The following is a 17788-nucleotide window of genomic DNA, read 5'->3' as shown; positions in this document are numbered from 1 at the left end:
ACTATAATCACAGCAGGGAGGGGGGGAATGAAAGAGAAACAAGGCAAGAACCAAGATAAATACCGGATTCTACGCATTCAAGAACGTAGTCGACGCTGATGGCATCCAAGTCGACATTGGACAAGTCCAGAGAGTCACCCGATGGAGCTCGGATCAGACCTGCGGAAAAGATGAACTCGAGGAGCTTGTGGCGGTCGCGGCGGTGCCGCTGCAACAGGGAAAGGGTTTCCATCGGTTCATGAGAATAGACACGGAGTATGCCAAGTGATCGAAGAAATTGCTCCGGTCCTCCTTTTGGACTTTGTTCTCGGCCGCGCAAGAGGAGCGCGCGAGAAGAACGAGATGCTTCCGTAGTGGGGTAAGACTGATGATGGCTGCGAAAAGACGACAAAAGGACTCTCGCATCCGGTTCTTGGTTCAGCTCCGCGCATGCCTCGTGCGAGCTGCCGGTTGGGGTCCACGTCAGTCCACGAGGAACAAAAATCATATGGGGCGGGCACTATAAAATATTGTATGAGCAGGCTTTATAGTTTTTTTTTTTTTTTAATATCAACTTTAAAAAATAAGTTCAATAGTTAAAATTTTTTTATTAATAAATTTATTAATTCTATGATTAAGATACTATCTCTTTCTCATTTTCAATACCGTTACAGTCAATTTCTTGTTGCGTTCGTTTTCGATAAAAAATATTTATAAAATAAAATTCATACTGATCGAAATTTTGTCCGTCAGAAATCTTTCGATGATTAAGTCAATGGAGAGTGGTGAATCGCGATGAATATTTAGAGAGACAGAGTATCAGCTTCAAAAAAGTCCTTACCAAATATTGTTCATTTACTTTCTTTCAGAGACAAGTTATTGGTAACCATTTATAACGATTAGACATGTAGATCCCGTTTGTTTCGACATTATATGATCGTAAGATGGACGGTTATACCCACCACTGATCATGTTCTGATCATTATGTGCTTTCTGCGCTGGTGATTTCTGATATGCCGACTCTATATCAACAGTCTGAATATGTCGATTGTATGTCGGCAGTTATGGAAGTTCGAATGACCATCGATCGGTAACTCTGATATGCTAATGATCATTGATCTGAAATCAGTTGAATCGTCATAGTCGGAGATTGTCAGGGATGGTTGAGAATAGCCGACTATTGGTCAACCAACCGATTGATAGTCGATGGTTTGTGCTTATCAACCCGATTAAAAGTCAGAATCGGGGGAGTTGGCTGAATTGCCCCAACAAATATATATTTTTTAACGATATATACTATATAATCATATGATACATATTAAATATATAATCAAGTGATATATACTATCAGCTTTTTTGATACATACCTAGCGACAATCCAATATACAGCTACAGCTAAATTGATACATAATTTACCAAACTTGGTATTCACCAATACACAGTATATGACTAGTTGATTCACACATACCAAAATATTCATCTGATATTCTAATACATATCTTTAGATAAAGCGATACATAATTTTCAAAATATAGCACTCATCAATACATAGTATATGAGTAAATGATATACATTAGATGGTTTATTAATACATACTATAAGTTTTTTTGATATATACCCACCAACGATCCAATACACACCTATAGATAAATTAATACATAGTTTATCGAACTTAATATCCATCGATATACAGTATACAATTAGTTGATACATATCTAACAAAATATTCATTTGACATCCCCATACACATCTCTAGGTAAAATGATATATTATTTTTGCAAACTTTTAGATGCAAAGATATTAGACAAGAAGAGAGATTTGGAAGAAGAAAAAGAAACTCGAAAAAGACCTCATGGTAGGGGTGGCAATCAGATCGGGTCGGATATAAATGGATCGGGTCAGATACGGATCAAATCAAAAAATTTTGAATCAGGATTCGACATGTTTAGTTAAACAAGTCAGATTTTAAAATCCAAACCCGACCTACTTAATAAACAGTTCATCCGATCTGACTTGTTTACTATCCATTTATAATCCATTAAAAAAATAAAATCCAATCCAGACCCATTTAAAAGAAAAATAAAAGTCTGCTCTCCGAGAGGGCTCTACCCTTTCACCTCTCCGCTCGACCGCCACGCTCTCGACCGCCTCTAGCTCCACTCGACCATCATGCTGTCGACCACCACTAGCTCTATCCAACTAGAAGCCCTCACCTTCAGCTCCATCTTGCAGCCCGATCAGAACCCTAAATGCATCCATAGAGCCCCCAATGCCGTCGGATGAGCTAGCTTGACTTCTGGTTTGACAACAAGCCCCTCAAAGCTGTCGAAACCCTAACCTTAGATCCCTCCCCACCGGCACCACTGGTGGCAGCCGACCTTGATCTCACGACCCTCCTTTCTGACGAGCTTCTCCTCCGCATCCTCGATACCCTCCCAGACCCCCTCCACAGCCCCACCTCCCTCGTTTGCAAATGATGGCTCCGCCTTCTCAATCGCCTCAATCGCTCTCTCACCCTCCTCGACTGGTCCTTCCTCTACCGCCACCTCCCCCTCTGATTCCCCGACCTCACTGAGGTCGACATCATTCCCGTCTACTTCACCTCCCCTTCCTCCGCCACTACCATCGACGTCCTCCTCACGCGTGGCCTGATGTTTGTGCCCCACATGGAGCCCCCCATCAATGATCTTTTAGGGGGTACGAGAAAACCCTAGCCAATAGCTGCACTGTATTTGAGTCATTTGATGCGGATTACGGAGGCGGGAGGAGAGGGGATGGGAACCGGGGGAAATTGGAATGGGAATAAGCGCTGAGCCCAGTTGCTCATTGGCTCAATTTATTTGAATGGCCAATATACTAGCTAAATTGGTCCAACCTAAAACTTAAACGAGTCAAACAGGTTAAGCAGCTTAGACATATGAAAACTGAACCCGATCCAAATAATAAACAGGTAAAATAGGTTAACCTATTTACGATCCGAACATATTTAGTCCAAACTCAAACCTATTTATGGCAGATCGAACATGGGTCGGCTTGATGGGTTGGGTTAAATTTTGTACTCCTACCTTATCGATAGGAGAAACGACTCATGGGTTTTGAAAGAGAAGAAAGAAATTTAAAAGGAAGACCTTATGGATGAGAGAAATGACTTGATAAGGAAGATAATGGATAAAGAGACTTGATGAGGAAGAAAGAAGATATGATAGTTATAAAAGATCTCTTTTAAGTATGTATTTTTTTTTATTATTTTAGTTATGAAAATAATAGACTCCATTAATAGGAGAAATCTAATTTTTATTTAACTTCTAGATTTTCTCTTTAAGATGCGGAGAAAAGAAAAGATGGAATGAAACTAGGCTTGCCCTATATGATGGCCTATACTGCCCGCCCATATGATTTTCGTTCGTCCATGAGGGTGACTATTTGGATGCGGTGAGAGGAAAAAAAAAAGGTTGTTCAGGATACAAGGAGAATGAGACATGGAATTGAGACCAGAAATGAACGGATCGATTCAAGATCTATCAGAATGGGTCGGCTTCGAACTGGGCCGATTTAGATAAAAATTAAAATAATAATATACTATATCACTATATAAAATATTTTTATATTATATTTTTGAACAATCTAATATACTATAATATTATAATATTCAATAAACAATATTGCTGTAGTATTGATATTATATTTAAAATATTAATATTATCATATAAAATGGATTATAAAAATTGGACAGATTGTTTCAATTCACATTCTATTTCAAAACTTTTTGACAAACAATAAATTTGGCATAAACACTAGCATGGTAGTGCCACCTGACATACAAATTTGGTGAACTGGGCTGACCGGCAAATGATTTTTAGAAACTTTTATATATACGCATAGTAATTTAGACTCAATTATCAAGGAACTAGAATGTTATATGGACAAATAAAGCAATGATTAGTCCTAAAAATTCAGATCTCGATGGACATCATGTAAGATATCAAGATAAGATACTATCCCATGTGTTGAAGCCGGATTATTTTATTTGTATCCTCACATCCCAATAAAGATATTTTAGGATACTCCGTCCGAAGAGTCAAGACAAAGTGGAATGACGACACGTCCATTTCATAAAAAAATCAGAACAATTTTATCCTATAGGATTTAAAACTGTGATTGGTCCAACCAAGGGTAAAGCGTGGCACCAGCTATAAATCATGCATCAATCTGTGAGAGATGCAGACTCTTAGTTGCATGATGGTCAAGTATTGTTGCATTGTACATACCATACATCGCCTGTCGATGCATGTCTGCGTAATCTCCTTTTGATTGTGATTTTGTAGAAGGAATGCCATTACTGTATACGGAAGGTGGATGGCTAACGACCGTGGGGCCAAAAAAAAAAAAAAAAATCATTTGATTTTTTTTTCTTTCCCTCCTTTCGCCTGCGCAGCTTTACAAAAGAACTACTTTTGGGAGGTTCACTTTTGTTCTTTTTCTCTAAAGAATTACAAACTCAACAATAGTTTCTAAATCTGAGAAATTAAACAGATGTGAAAAGTGGGGACAACACCATGCACCAAGCTTCACACAAGCCCCATGTGATTAGACCTTAATCTTTTGGTATCATATATAGTAAAATTTATAGAAAAATTGAAAACAGAATAAATTAATATAAGAACATGTTGCTATTAGAAGCAGGGTATTAAGCTTCATTATTTTCTTAACCAAAAGAAAATATTTTTGGCAACTATATTTTAGTTTGTAAGGGTTATCAAATCCAAATAGGGAATATGAAAATTAAGAAAGTATTCCATCTTACATTCCCTTAAGAGCCCTCCTCCTCTTCAGTCCATGGTGGTTTTATGAATCACTAACCACCACATATTATGAGAACAGATTTCATGTCTGTTGTATTTCTATCTATTTTAATTCATTTTAACTTTGTAGTAACTGCAATAGGAGGATGAGCAAAAATGGACTTGGGACAGCAGGGACACACTATTATGGGCTTTTCGCACATATTTCTGTGCAAAATGTTCAGGAAATACCATCTTTCAGCATTTTATACATGAATAGCATTTCTAGGCAAGCTTCATAAAGTGAGAAATAGAACAGAATGAAACCAGAGTGTGTAAATATTAAAAATCGGAATGTTTGGATTTCTTATAATCCCATAATACCTGTATCTCTGAAATATGCACTTTGTAGCATACCATATTTACACAGACTGACATAATTTTTCTGCCGTACGTACATTACCAGTGTTTTTAGCAAATCACCCTGGTGAAGAATATTATATGCCTTATGACTATAGATTTCAAACCTTTTCAACCGAGCTCTTTTACCTTTTTCCATTTTGGTAAAATGCCAACCGAGCTCTTTGACCCACTTATGCTAATTACCCTCAGGTGGTTATTTTGCCACCAATAAAACTTATCTCATATTCAGCTGAATTTTTTTCTGGGGATATTTTCTTTTATTCGGTTATTTCATGTTTATGCATGCAAGCACGTACGTGTATGCTCCTGCCACTTTGTTTTGTCAAAAACATGGCCAGCAAACTGAGTTTTTCTTTTCTTTTTAAAAAAAAAACGAACTGATAAAGACTTTAGCCTTTGACATAGTTTTTTAGCTGTCTTAATGCTTAAGCAACACTTTTAACCTCAGCAGTGTGAAACTCATCTGCGCTTCCTCGTTGATCAGACTTGAAAGATATCATATAGGCTGCTCTAGTTCACGTGAAAATTACGACCTTTCCCAGGCTCTGAGATTGTTTCCTTCAAGCATGGACAGTGATATCTGGACGACTAGCTAATTGTCAGCTTGCTAGTGCTACATTGACCCTGTTGTCAGCTAGCAGCATTCGTAATTTATTTAGTAATTCTAATACCTCTCCAGACGTTGAAGGAGCTTTCAGAGTTTCTCATCTTCGACCACATTATACTTACAACGCTTCAATCTATCATCTTCTTCTCAACTGACAGGGATACAGGATTTGTCATGCTCAGATTTTTATCTCAGTTTGCATCAATTGATCTTCCAAAAGGAGAAGAACTCCTCAACATTACCAGAGCAAAATCTGCTCGCTGCAATGGCGTATGACCTGAATTTGCTCAGAATCGCACATTTGCAGTCCTACTGACAAGTATTTTACCATTTTCAAATTTGTCAAAATTTCTTCTACAACAGAGAGACCAATTATCATGAAGAAGGCCGAATAATTATGGTGATGCACGTTCGCCAACACATTCTGTATATGGCCAATATCGGAAAACATTACTCCCAAATAATGGGCAATGGACTCAAAAACCGAAGTTCCACCCAACCAAACACACACAGATATACCGACATATGCGCTACCCAACTTTGCTGATACCAGTGATATCATAGGAGCACATGGAACAAGTCAACCCGAAGATGCTGGAACCTCGTTAAGCGACCATGTACCTATACCTCCTCCCTCCCATGGCTGTTGCTCTTTACAATATTGAATTTGCAGAGTGGACATGTGGCATTGATGAGCAGCCACTTATCTATGCAGGCACAGTGAAACTGGTGGCCACAAGGAAGTCGATGCAGCTCAACTCCATCATCATATGCTGAGAGGCAGATGCAACATTCCTACATGTGCCAACACTAATTGTCAGGTAATACTTAAATTAAAAAAGGTCTTTCAAGTCATTCCCTAAAAAAGGTCTTTCAAGTCACTCCCCTGTAATGATTTTCCATTCTGCTTGGTTGTGGCAGTTCCATGGCTGAATTTAAGCTTCTAGCCGCTTCTTGTTTAAAAAACATACAAATACAATTTATTGTTTGGTTGCACGGAAGGAGGACTACATTAATGGCACCATGGCTTTGTGAAAACCCATAAAATTCATACAAATCATGGTGGATGTCTATGCAGTTCTTGATGTAAGCTAATTCCATTTTTGATATTATAAAATTTTGTTTGAAATTTAGACTCTGATGAACCCCAAGAACCACTCCAGGTCTTCCTTCTTATCTTCCCACAATACCAATCAAAGACTAGAAGGAAGGAAGGAAAAAAAAAAAAAAATATATATATATATATATAATTTAAAGAATTTTAAGATCTTTTAAACATAGGCAATCAAATGATCCAGCAAATGTCAAGCCAGCTTCGCCCTCCTACCTCTTAACACTCTTACTTCCCACACCACGTTATACAAGGATTTAAGTTTGGTGTATACCAGTCCATATTAGAGGTGTTGGATCCTATCAATAAGGTACTGATAGGCCTGCAATACCAATACCATACTGGCACATGCTATTTCACCTCTATTTTGCTAGCCATACCAAGAGGTGTAGCATATGTCAAATACTGATAAAGGTACCAATACCACTACTCACACCCTTGGCCCTATAACTGCCCTACCACACGCATACAAAATCCATTTCTTATTATCAAAATCCCATGAGCCTCTCTCTTATGTTTCTTACATAACCCAGTTTCTTTTGACCCAATGGGAGATTGAGTTCGCTTATGTTAGACTATAATAATTTAATAATTATTTTACTACAAGAGCAAAATTTCTCTTTGTTTCACTCTTGCACCAAAAAGAAAGAAACTATCATTAATTGAAATAAAAACTAAAACAATTTTACTTTGGAAACCGATACCCTTGTTCTCCCAATTTCATGCAATCCACTCTCCAATTTTTAAACTTGCCCTCAACTGCTTCACATACTCACCCATAAATATCCACTCTCTCCCCCATATTCCTTTTAGATGGACTACAATCAGAAGGGCAATCTATTCCAAGAAGAGGGAAATAGCGGTCTCTATCCCTGAGCTTGTAAGCCTGGAACTTAGCAGCATATCTTTTTTTAATGCAACCAAACTTTAGTTAATCCTGCATTCCCATTCCTCAAGTCCAAGAAGGTATTCTTCTCCATCCTTATTAACCTTCTTTTTTCTTACCCTTGGTTCATGTTAATTTATAGTCTTGAAGGGAAAGGCCCTACACAATCATTTATTAGAGGTCTATTCTAAGTTTTAGCATAATTTCAAGAATTTGGTTTAGTATTATTTTTCTTCTTTTCCTTTTTTGCATCTTATCATAATTCAAGTTTGTTCAATTCTCCTAATCATGTATGTTGTTCCTTCAAATATGTGAAAACCATATCTCACTTAGTTATCCTTCTCTCATGCATGTGCTAGGGGCACTACGATACCATTTTACATCTGTTACTTGATCAGTTGAACATAATATGGCATTGTATTCGTTACCATGAATTGTATTAATGCTCAATGCTAATTGTTTTGTTCTGTTATCACATTTAAAAACTCAAGTTATACTGATGGTAAGGTTCAATGTGGTGTGGTCAGGCTTGAGTTCAAATAACAAATCCTTCTACTAGATTGTGCCAGATAGATTGGATTTTGTCCAACAGCAACCCATCAAGTTTCCAATCAATATATTGCACTTTTTTTTGTGAATACAAACTCAAGTCTAACTTGAATTCTATTGCATCATATCAACCTAAATAAATAAATCTTACTTGAAATAATTTACATGTAGCCCTGTTCGTTTAATTGTCTCAGTGAAAAGGACAAACGAGGAAATTTTTATATTCCCTGAATGGAGTGAACTAAGCACACTATTTAGACTTGCACATGCATTCATATTATGTTTTAATATCTAATATAAATATCTTTTTTAAAATCAGGCATGAATTATTATTTATTATTTAAATTCCTTATTTATTTTGTGTGTGTTGTGCATCAAATAGGTCTTTTGCTTTTCTTGAGTTAAACTTACTCCACAGCAAATCTAAAACCTAGATCAGATATAGAATGGCTTTGGATGGAAATACTATAAACAGTTATTAGCATCTCAAAGTATGTTGGAACAATTCAATCATATTTTGTAGTTCTAAAATGGCTTAGAACTAACAATAAAAGTTTTAATAAAAGTAGGTCCAACATAAAGAGGGCTTTTTAACCCTATATCTTTTGAAGGCTCATTAGCTTCAATGTTTGCTGTACCACCCGATAAGGGACGTACCATACCGTGCCAATACTGTCATACTGATCTATACCGCATACCGACACCGTAATAGGATAGTACTGGTATAGGATCTGGTACCGAGATGACGAACCTTGGTCAGCTTCCATCCTCCAGTATCAGCTTCTATAACAAACTTAAGGCCTGTTTGGATGTTTTTGTAGAAGTTGCTAAACAATCATAAAACCATTTAAGTAGAGCGTTGCTGCCATAAGATCCCAAAAGAAAAGACTAATCGGGATTATGTTATAATTGTTGTTTGGATAGATACAGAAAACTCTACACGAAAGCACATAAATTCTAAAATTGAAACATATCAGATGCATTTCTAACTCCAATTGTTCAGCTCCAATTTCATGATCATAGTTACCATATTTTCATGTTGAATTTTTCTACAAGGATAGAAAAACTGAATATCAAAGTTCAATTTCGGGCTTGGAAGGACAAAGCCCAAGAGAGGTATGGTGCCTTCAACTCCCAAGGCCATGCCCAGTGTCTGACAATCTCAAAAGGCAAAGACCAGTACATGTGATCTCCTCACCCTATCTTCTTGTTTCATTTCACCATCTATCTTTCACATCCTTAATAGATGCACAAGGGGAGGGCAACCATGATTCCAAGGGCGATGCCACAACATAAGCTAGACTAAGTTACTAAAAGTTGTTCCATGTGGCGGGAGAGGGAACATAATGTTGTTCCAGCATCACCCACATTTTGTAGAGGTGGGGAGAGTTGGGGGTGGAGGGGGTGGTACTTTGAAGAATGGGAAACATGTGAATAGAGGTTTTTCACAAGAAGTATAGGAAAATAAAAAATCCAATCAAAGTGAATTTATTTATTTGGTCTTTTCCATGGCTATCTTATCTTAAACATTAATTTGCAATCCAAACAGCATTCAGGGAAAAAAGTTCTTCATGGTTAGGATTTCTTTTAATGCATGATTCTTTAGAGATACCACAGGTTTGATGGTGTACCCAAACGAGTCCTTAAGGTATTACTTTGCAGTGAAATGAAGGTTTCTATATGATGCAGCAGCTTAAGATTGCTAATGATATTAGTTATTGCCTTGCTAAAGAAGAAACTTTCTTGACTTCAACTCTTGAGCGACTGCTTGCTGCTACTTGCAAAGTGAGCCATTCCAACATACTTATGGTAAAACATTAACCATAAAGAAAGCAAAAAAAAAAAAAAAATCAGGTATAATAAAATAAGGTTTAAGATTAGAAGACTTACAGCATCCTCCCCAGAAAGAACATGCTCAATGGGTGGATCACTACCACACTCTGTAATTATTCCACCAAAGGAACCTGATATCCCACCCACAAGTTTCTCAGAGTCGCTGATCTTACGGAATTGGTATTTTGGAAGCTGGCGGATGTCCTCTTCAGATGCTCCTGCCTGCTTTTGGAAAGTGAAATGTATGCAATAAGTTATTTAGTCCTGTAGACCAGATATCTAATGTCATCATAGGTCAGACTTTTTAGATAAAAAATAATAATACATGCAAGAAACAGATGATTATGAGAGGACCAACCAAACCTACACATGATGACTGTCATTGGAAAATAGATCAAATGTCAGATGCTACATGCATGTACTTCAAAAATGCATCATGCACATTCCTGAGCAGAACAGCCATTACATGGATTGGTCCAACCGAATCAAAGAAACAGAACACTGACTTTACATTATAGTATGTGTTTCAGAAGTATCATAATTAGCACTCTGTAAACAATTAAAAAGACAAGCTGACGAAGAACAAGCAGTACTTTAATTTACTGAAGCGAAGACAGTAGGATTTACAAAGTTTAATATGTTCCTGTTATCTAAAAAGCATTTTTATCAAAAGATTTGACCCAGCATAAGAGAAATACATAAAGTGTTTGACCTCTTCTAACCAGCACATTAGGTTGGCTTCAAGGTTGATTAATGAGCTCGGTAGTCTGACAACTGTACATTTTGAGAAGAAAAAACAGTTGTTATGGTCAAATCTTGCTACTGTCCTTCAGGGGGAAAGCTTTCTTAGTATGCATCATTTCAAGTCTCCACAATTTCCCAAATTCATCTTCAAATGGTAAGGTGAGTGAATCATTCAGAATATAAAATTAAATGTCAGCTTGAGGCAGTTTCATTCCATAATGAATTAAAGAGATAACTCTACCATGCCTTATTTTATCCTCCAATTTATGAGTTAACACGTGTTTATGCTCAAGACAAGGCCACATCTTTTAAAAAAGAAAAAAAATCTATGACATCCTTCGTTATGGAAGTCACTTCTAACATGCCAAAATTGATGACCCTCAACCGAATCAATGTATCATGTGCTAGTAGCATTCCATCCTTGGCACTATCACAACCCGTATTGTTGCCAGCTGCGATAGTGCTTGGCACAAACTAGCATAGCAGTATGTAAAGTACCAGTGCAGTGCAAATGTGCATGTTTGTACACGTGTGCATTTAAAAGAAAGACTACTGATAGTCTGATATTAAGGTGCTCTCTTCCAGATCTTGACATCAACCATCTACCAACTTGCCAAGATGATCTCTGGCACTTAGTAACAGATCTTTTGCGTACATTCTGTTATCAGTAAAGCATAAATATTAACACTGACAAGAATGACAGGTTCATCTTCAGCAGATGGACTCAAAGGATAGCTTCCTCAAGAAAGAATAAAATTATAGCTCATGGTAATATTTTCTTGGAGCAAATGGTACTTAATAAAATAGCAAACAACAGTAATTAGCCTGACTAACCTGATCTGCCACAGCGTATAAGATTGCAATGATGCAAGGCAGACAGCAACAGACAGCAACACCAACAACACATGCCAGAGCAACACAAAAGATGACAAAGAACACATCAAATGCTAGAAAAACTATACAAAGCCTGCAAAACAAGTTCAGAGCAGGAATTAATGATAAGACTGTAAAAACAAGTTGATCCAAATTCATATATATAAGGTATGTGCAAAACCAGTAAAGCTGGGGTGCATGACGAGTCAGGACTTGGCCTCCAGCAGATATCCAATAGAATCCAATAATCCACCATACAAAGGAAAACATTGTGTTTGCAGACTCCAGATGTTTTGTAATGCTGCCAAAAATATAGTGGACCATAAAATACTTGAGGAAGCAACATATTTACAAACTAAAATTCAATGATCAAAAAAAATCTAGGAAACTGAGTTAAAGTATAGGAATAATAGATAAACATAGAGAAACACTAGAAACAATTAGTATGCCTCTTCCTGGAAACAATCCTCATGTCCTACTTCAGATCTTTCAATTTAGAACATGAATAGCCCTAGCATTTTTCGTACTGGCATATCAGACCAAGCTGAAAATATGAAAGTACATCCTGATGCAAAACACAACATTATAGTGATTTTTCTTTATAAAGATCAACTTTCTGAACAAGATCAAATATGTTGAAAAATACGAAGTGTTTTGTACAGGGTCACCACCTTAGGTATCCATGAGGCTCCACACCAACAACCAAAAATTATTTTTCATCAGGCACAATATCACACACTATTTGGGAATGATATGAATGTCATAAGATAAAGAAGTGGAAAACTAAAAGTTCCTGGACATGATCAGGAATACCATATTTGTAATGTTTATTGTTTACTATTAGTCATCCCACAGGATGGGGGACAATGTTATGTTGAAACTCCAAATTTCTGGATTCCTAACATATCTACTTGCACGTGATGACACCTCAGGATGAAGCCCCATTGGTGCAAAGGGGAGCAGCTGCCCCTTGGGTTGATGAACTCTTACATATGGAGTAGTGGAGGAGTGCACTATGCCCTCTCTCCTTCTCTCCCTTCCTCAAGGAATGCACATGCCCCTCCTCACATTCTTCTCATTTCTCAACACTCATGACCTCCCTGCCTTTTGGATTCTCAGCTAACTAGCCATGGACCCCACTTGATTAGCCACACACCCTTGTCCTTTTAAGAAAACTAAGAATCACAATTTCAAGATTATATGACCAACACAATGCTCTAATCCTATGTATCCTGTCTTAGGCTGTTACATCAAGTCAACTTATAACCTAAGATTGGGAGACTTGATTACGGCTGAAAGTTGACTAGACAATATCCGCCTGGACTTGTTTTTGTATCCGAATTTATCCAGATATAGATACAAATTTGAGTCTTAGACTATTATCCACATCCATATCTACCAAAAAAGATACAGATATGGATAAATAACTATCTAATCTGTATTTGGACATCCAGTTTTGTTTGTAATCCTATTTAGTCTTATGTAGCTCTTACGAACTTTAAAGGAAAATAAGTGACAATATTAACATATCTTTAACTTATTTTACCTTCTATGTAGTGATATCTATAATTTGATGATTCACAAAATTTAACCATCCCATTTTCATCCAAATTTAGATCCATACTGTCAAAATCCGATTTGCATCCAATCTGTTTAAAATAAATATGGATATGAATTTTAACATCCAATTAGTTTTGTACCTATATCCATATTCACTAGATAAAAACATATATGGACGTGGACATACTAATATCTGATTCACATCTGATCCATTTTCAGCCCTAAACCTGATAACTAACCACTATATGTCTATACACTAACAACATGGTCTTTTGGTTTTCTTTTTAAGAAATTGAGAGAATCATGGAACCGTTAGACTTGGATGAAAAGGGATCTGGCTTCCTTTGTTATCTTCTTCCTACTCAATGTACAAGAGAAAATCAGATAAGATATTAAAAGCAAGAGGAAAGGCCTGTTTTCTTTTGCATAAACAGGAAGTCCGATATTTTAACTTATTGGTTAAAAAACACCAAAAACACCCTCCCCAAAGCAAAAGAAGAAGAAGAAGAAGAAGAAGAAGAAACAACAACAACAAAAAGAGAAAAAGAAAGAAAGAAAATTATCATGGCAAAACTTCCCCTCATACGGATGTTATCAAATAAACATATATTACTAAAATAATAAACAAGAAAAGCCATTTCCTTCAAAATATATATCGAGTAGTTCTTTTAAGAAATGCTACAGCTGTCTCCCTTACCTTGTCCTCGCTTCACCGTGACCCTGCTCAGCATCAGCAGCTTCTCCCACCTCTCGCGGCAAATTCGATCCCGAGCTCCTTCCGCCCAGACTCCCACCCTCTTCAACATCCATCACTTCCCCGCGAGGCGGGTGCCTCCGCCGGTACTCGATACACACACAGATCACATGAAGCACGCACTGGAGTACGTAACCCACAATCCATAGTCTTAGAGGCATCGACGGTCTCTCGTCCCGGCTCAGGACCAACACCCCAGCGGCGACGCTCACGAACGCGAGGTTCCACAGGATGTCGAGAAACACCACGGGCCTAGAATAGGCCCAGTCCGTCTGCCGCTCCTCCAGCTGCTCCGCCGCCGTCTCCCGCACCTGCACCGATGGCTCCCGCATCAACCGCCTGCCGCTCGCCCGCCGGAGGAACCGGGCGGCGCCGCGGAGGCTCCGCCGCCTGGTAAGGCGGCGGCCGCTGCCGCGGCGCTCAATAAGGGGGGTTGGATCGACCGCGGCGTCGCCGGCCGAGGTCGGAGGCCTCGTCGTCGCCATCTCCAAGCTCGAAGAGACGAGATCGGAGGAAAGCAAACCCTGGCCCTAATTGCTTCCAAACATCGCTCCCAAGCCTACAAAACTCCACCGAACCCTAGATGTGGGAACCCTGGGAGAGCAAGGGGCCAAGAATTGATATAAGCTTTTCGAAACCGATAAAGAACGCGAAAATTTCCTACCATTTTCCGTCGATAGCGAGAGGAGACAGTGCAGAGAGATGCAAAATGGTCAAGGAGAAGGAGACGGATCGGCTGCAGGATAAGATTCATATGAATGGATAGAGGAGCGAATTATATACTGGCACGTGTACTTAAACAGTCAGGTTCCGGACATCTGGAATCTTCTGCAGCCGGTACATGGTTCGTTCTCGCGTGCCAGGCGCTTTAATTTTTGGGGTGCGCGCGCGCACGTGTGCGACTGGGGAAGTCAACCGAATGGCTGGCCTGAATGCTGATGACGAGTGATGAGCTTTTATCTGAAATTTTGATACCCGTATGGGATCCCAGAAGTCCTGGGTGAGTTGGATGCGTCGGATCACAAGACTGGGTGCGATGGAGGAGACCTATTCTATTACAACATGGTTTGTTTGTCAGTTGGAAAATTGATGACCGTCGGATTTAGGAAGTAAATCGTGCTCCGTGGCAAAATGCAGCTCCAGGTTTGTTTTATTCAATGTAGAATTTGGATTTTATTTGACTTCATGTAAATCTAATGAATGCATAGGGATATATATTCCATGCATGCATAGGGTCGGATGCCGCTGCATGATCCCACAATTCTTTCTCAGTCTGGTAAAGGTGTATGTTAGTCGTTGATAAATCGACAAGGAGATAGAGAGCAGCAGAGCAGAAAGTGATTCTTTGATCATCATTAATCTTTTTGAGGACTTCTAATAGATGACTGGTTAGGTAGAGCTAGACTCTAAAATAGGAATGAAAATAAGTTACTCCCACTCTATTTGTTAGGTTCTACTTCATTAGCTTGGTAGTCTACTTATGTTGATATTGTTTCCTTACAAGGGTTTCTGGTTAAGGGTCCGAGTGAAAGGAAATGGAATCAGAAGTTCATTTATCATATCTTTGTACAAAAGTTAGCTAACAAATATTAGCTCTTTCAATATTGAGCAGAGATCTGGGTCCAGTTTCTAGTTTGATGATAGAGATATCATATCTTTGTAAATTCTTTTTAACCAATTCCCAAGCAAATCATGATGTTTGTTGGGTTTGAAAGATACGTGTTCATCCTAGGATTGCTGTATTTATGTAAAAAGTGGGTTGCTGTTAATTATCATGTCATGATATTTTTTATCAGAGTGGCTTTCACATAACAGCCATTATGATATGTCTATATATTGAGAAGTCCATAGCTCATGTTCTAATTCGGCGCATATTGGCAGCTCAAGTTTGGAGCTTAGCCCCATTTCGGGACTTTACTATTCTTTTGGCTACATCTTTAGATTATTTTACGTAGCCTATTAGAGAGAAGAAATCTAGTAAAGATAGAAGATTTGAAGTAGTATTGATGTATTATATTACCTATAAAATCTAGTTGTCTAGGAATGATTGTATTTTCCAACGTATTAAGCAGAGTGCAAGGTTAACTTTATTAAAATCTTTCATTTTGTTTAAGGAGTTTACTCATATATTAACTTTAGAGAGACCGGTGATATGAGGGGAAATTTGTGGCTCTTCTGGTATAGTTTCTACATTCCCTTGTTTATTTTATTTTTTTTGGGAGCCACCACCCCCAACCATATAAAATCAATTTCGATGGTAATGTATAAGCAAGAGAAGCTTTTGGAGGCGCAGGTTATGTTATAAAGGATGCTAATAGAACTTTTATCATTGTTGAAGGTGTTAAAATTTTTGATATCATTGTTCCATTAATACATTATGGGCTGCATGGAAAGAATTAGCTTATATTATGCAAAAGTTTAGAACTTTTCATATTCATTTGGACGGAAATTCTTTAACAGTTATTTGATGGCAATTAACTTCCCCATCAATTGATGCCAATACCCATCCTCTTTTACAAGATTGCCGGTGGACGATGCATGCTTTATGTTCTATCAAATTTTTACATATCTATCGAGAAATTAATAGTGTTGCAGACTGAGTAACAAGTTATGTGGCTAATTGCATTGGATCAATATTGTGGGATTTTTCGACACATCTTTTGCACTAATTTTTTAATATTTTATTTTTTAATTTTCATGAATGTATATGCTCGTCTTAAATGGTTAACACATCCATATTATCAAAAAAAAAAGAAAAAGCACCAATACCCCAAAATTCAATCTCTATTTTTATCTACTATTCAAATTCTATTCTGATTCCTATTTCAATTTCAATCACAAACCAAACATGTCAGGGGATAATCATTCCAATTCTCATTCCGATCCATTTCGATTCTGGTGAACCAAATACGTCATCTATACATTTCATCTGTCAAACCTCTCATCCTTGAGAGTTGCTTAATGCATCAAAATTTTAATAGCATCTTGTGATCTCATGTATTTATGGAAGCCAATTGGGTTGCTGATTGACTCCCATACGAGTAGGACTAGTAAAATATGATCCAACTCACCAATCCGATCCGTGTTCAATCTGTCATAAACAGGTTTGGATTTAGGCTAAATGAATTTCGATCATAAACGGATCAACCCGTTTAACCTGTTTAATAAGTAGATCGGATTTGGATTTTAAATATCTGACTCGTTTAACCATTTAATATTTCGATCGAATTGAGTCAGATAACCCATTTAACCTATTTCTAATCCATTTAACCCGATCTGTTTAATCTGTTTAACCCATGTAAGATCCATTTAACCTGTTTAATCGATTTCTGACCCATTTAATCCGATCTGTTTAATCTGTTTAATCCGTTTAACTCGTTTAACCTAATTTGACCTATTTAATAAACAAGTTAAATAGATCGGATCCAATTACATGTTTAATAAACAGATCAGATTCAGATTTGAATTTTTGATCTATTTAATAAACAGATCAAATCTGGATTGATGATTTTTTGATCCAATCCATTTATGACCCAACCCATTTATGATATGCCCTGATTCGATTGCCACCCTTACATACGGATGGTTGTATTTTACAATTTGGGGGCTTCTAAATTTGCTCAGCCCATGTTGGAGAATGTAATATCAGCTCCTTCTACTCTCGTTTGATTAATAATACCACTTAGGC

The 17788-nt window shown here is 37.7% G+C and overlaps 2 protein-coding genes across 16 annotated transcripts in view; both read right to left on the bottom strand.

The window, feature by feature from the left end:
• Positions 1 to 383, bottom strand: part of LOC105054121 (protein unc-13 homolog) — a 71041-nt gene extending 70658 nt beyond the window's left edge. For 4 of the 13 annotated variants that reach the window (XM_073245469.1, XM_073245467.1, XM_073245465.1 and 1 more), the window contains exon 1: positions 64 to 137. Coding sequence is in view for 8 of the 13 variants with exons in the window: in XM_073245463.1 (XP_073101564.1) it covers positions 64 to 232 (169 nt within the window). In the remaining 5 variants the exon portion in view is untranslated. Of the gene's footprint in view, positions 1 to 63 lie in introns of all 13 variants that reach the window. The other 9 variants (XM_073245456.1, XM_073245458.1, XM_073245461.1 and 6 more) reach the window with 5 other exon arrangements.
• Positions 384 to 6162: 5779 nt separating this feature from the next.
• Positions 6163 to 14903, bottom strand: LOC105054122 (E3 ubiquitin-protein ligase At1g12760). 3 transcript variants are annotated; one of them, XM_010935556.4, is made up of 6 exons: positions 14765 to 14903; positions 14044 to 14694; positions 11968 to 12087; positions 11748 to 11880; positions 10227 to 10394; positions 6163 to 6585 (listed from the first exon to the last, which is right to left on the bottom strand). In XM_010935556.4, the coding sequence occupies exons 2-6, from the start codon at positions 14583 to 14585 to the stop codon at positions 6412 to 6414; spliced, it is 1137 nt and encodes a 378-aa protein (XP_010933858.1). In that variant the 5' UTR covers positions 14586 to 14694; positions 14765 to 14903; the 3' UTR covers positions 6163 to 6411. The 3 variants fall into 3 exon arrangements, with proteins under 3 accessions (XP_010933858.1, XP_010933860.1, XP_019709376.1); XM_010935558.4 differs by having other exon boundaries at positions 10227 to 10391; XM_019853817.3 differs by lacking the exon at positions 14765 to 14903 and having other exon boundaries at positions 14044 to 14757.
• Positions 14904 to 17788: the final 2885 nt, after the last annotated feature.

This window comes from Elaeis guineensis, chromosome 11 (assembly GCF_000442705.2).
Source record: "Elaeis guineensis isolate ETL-2024a chromosome 11, EG11, whole genome shotgun sequence".
Taxonomy (NCBI): domain Eukaryota; kingdom Viridiplantae; phylum Streptophyta; class Magnoliopsida; order Arecales; family Arecaceae; genus Elaeis; species Elaeis guineensis.
Note: the sequence above shows the minus strand (reverse complement) of the source record. Positions and strands in the feature narration are given on the sequence as shown.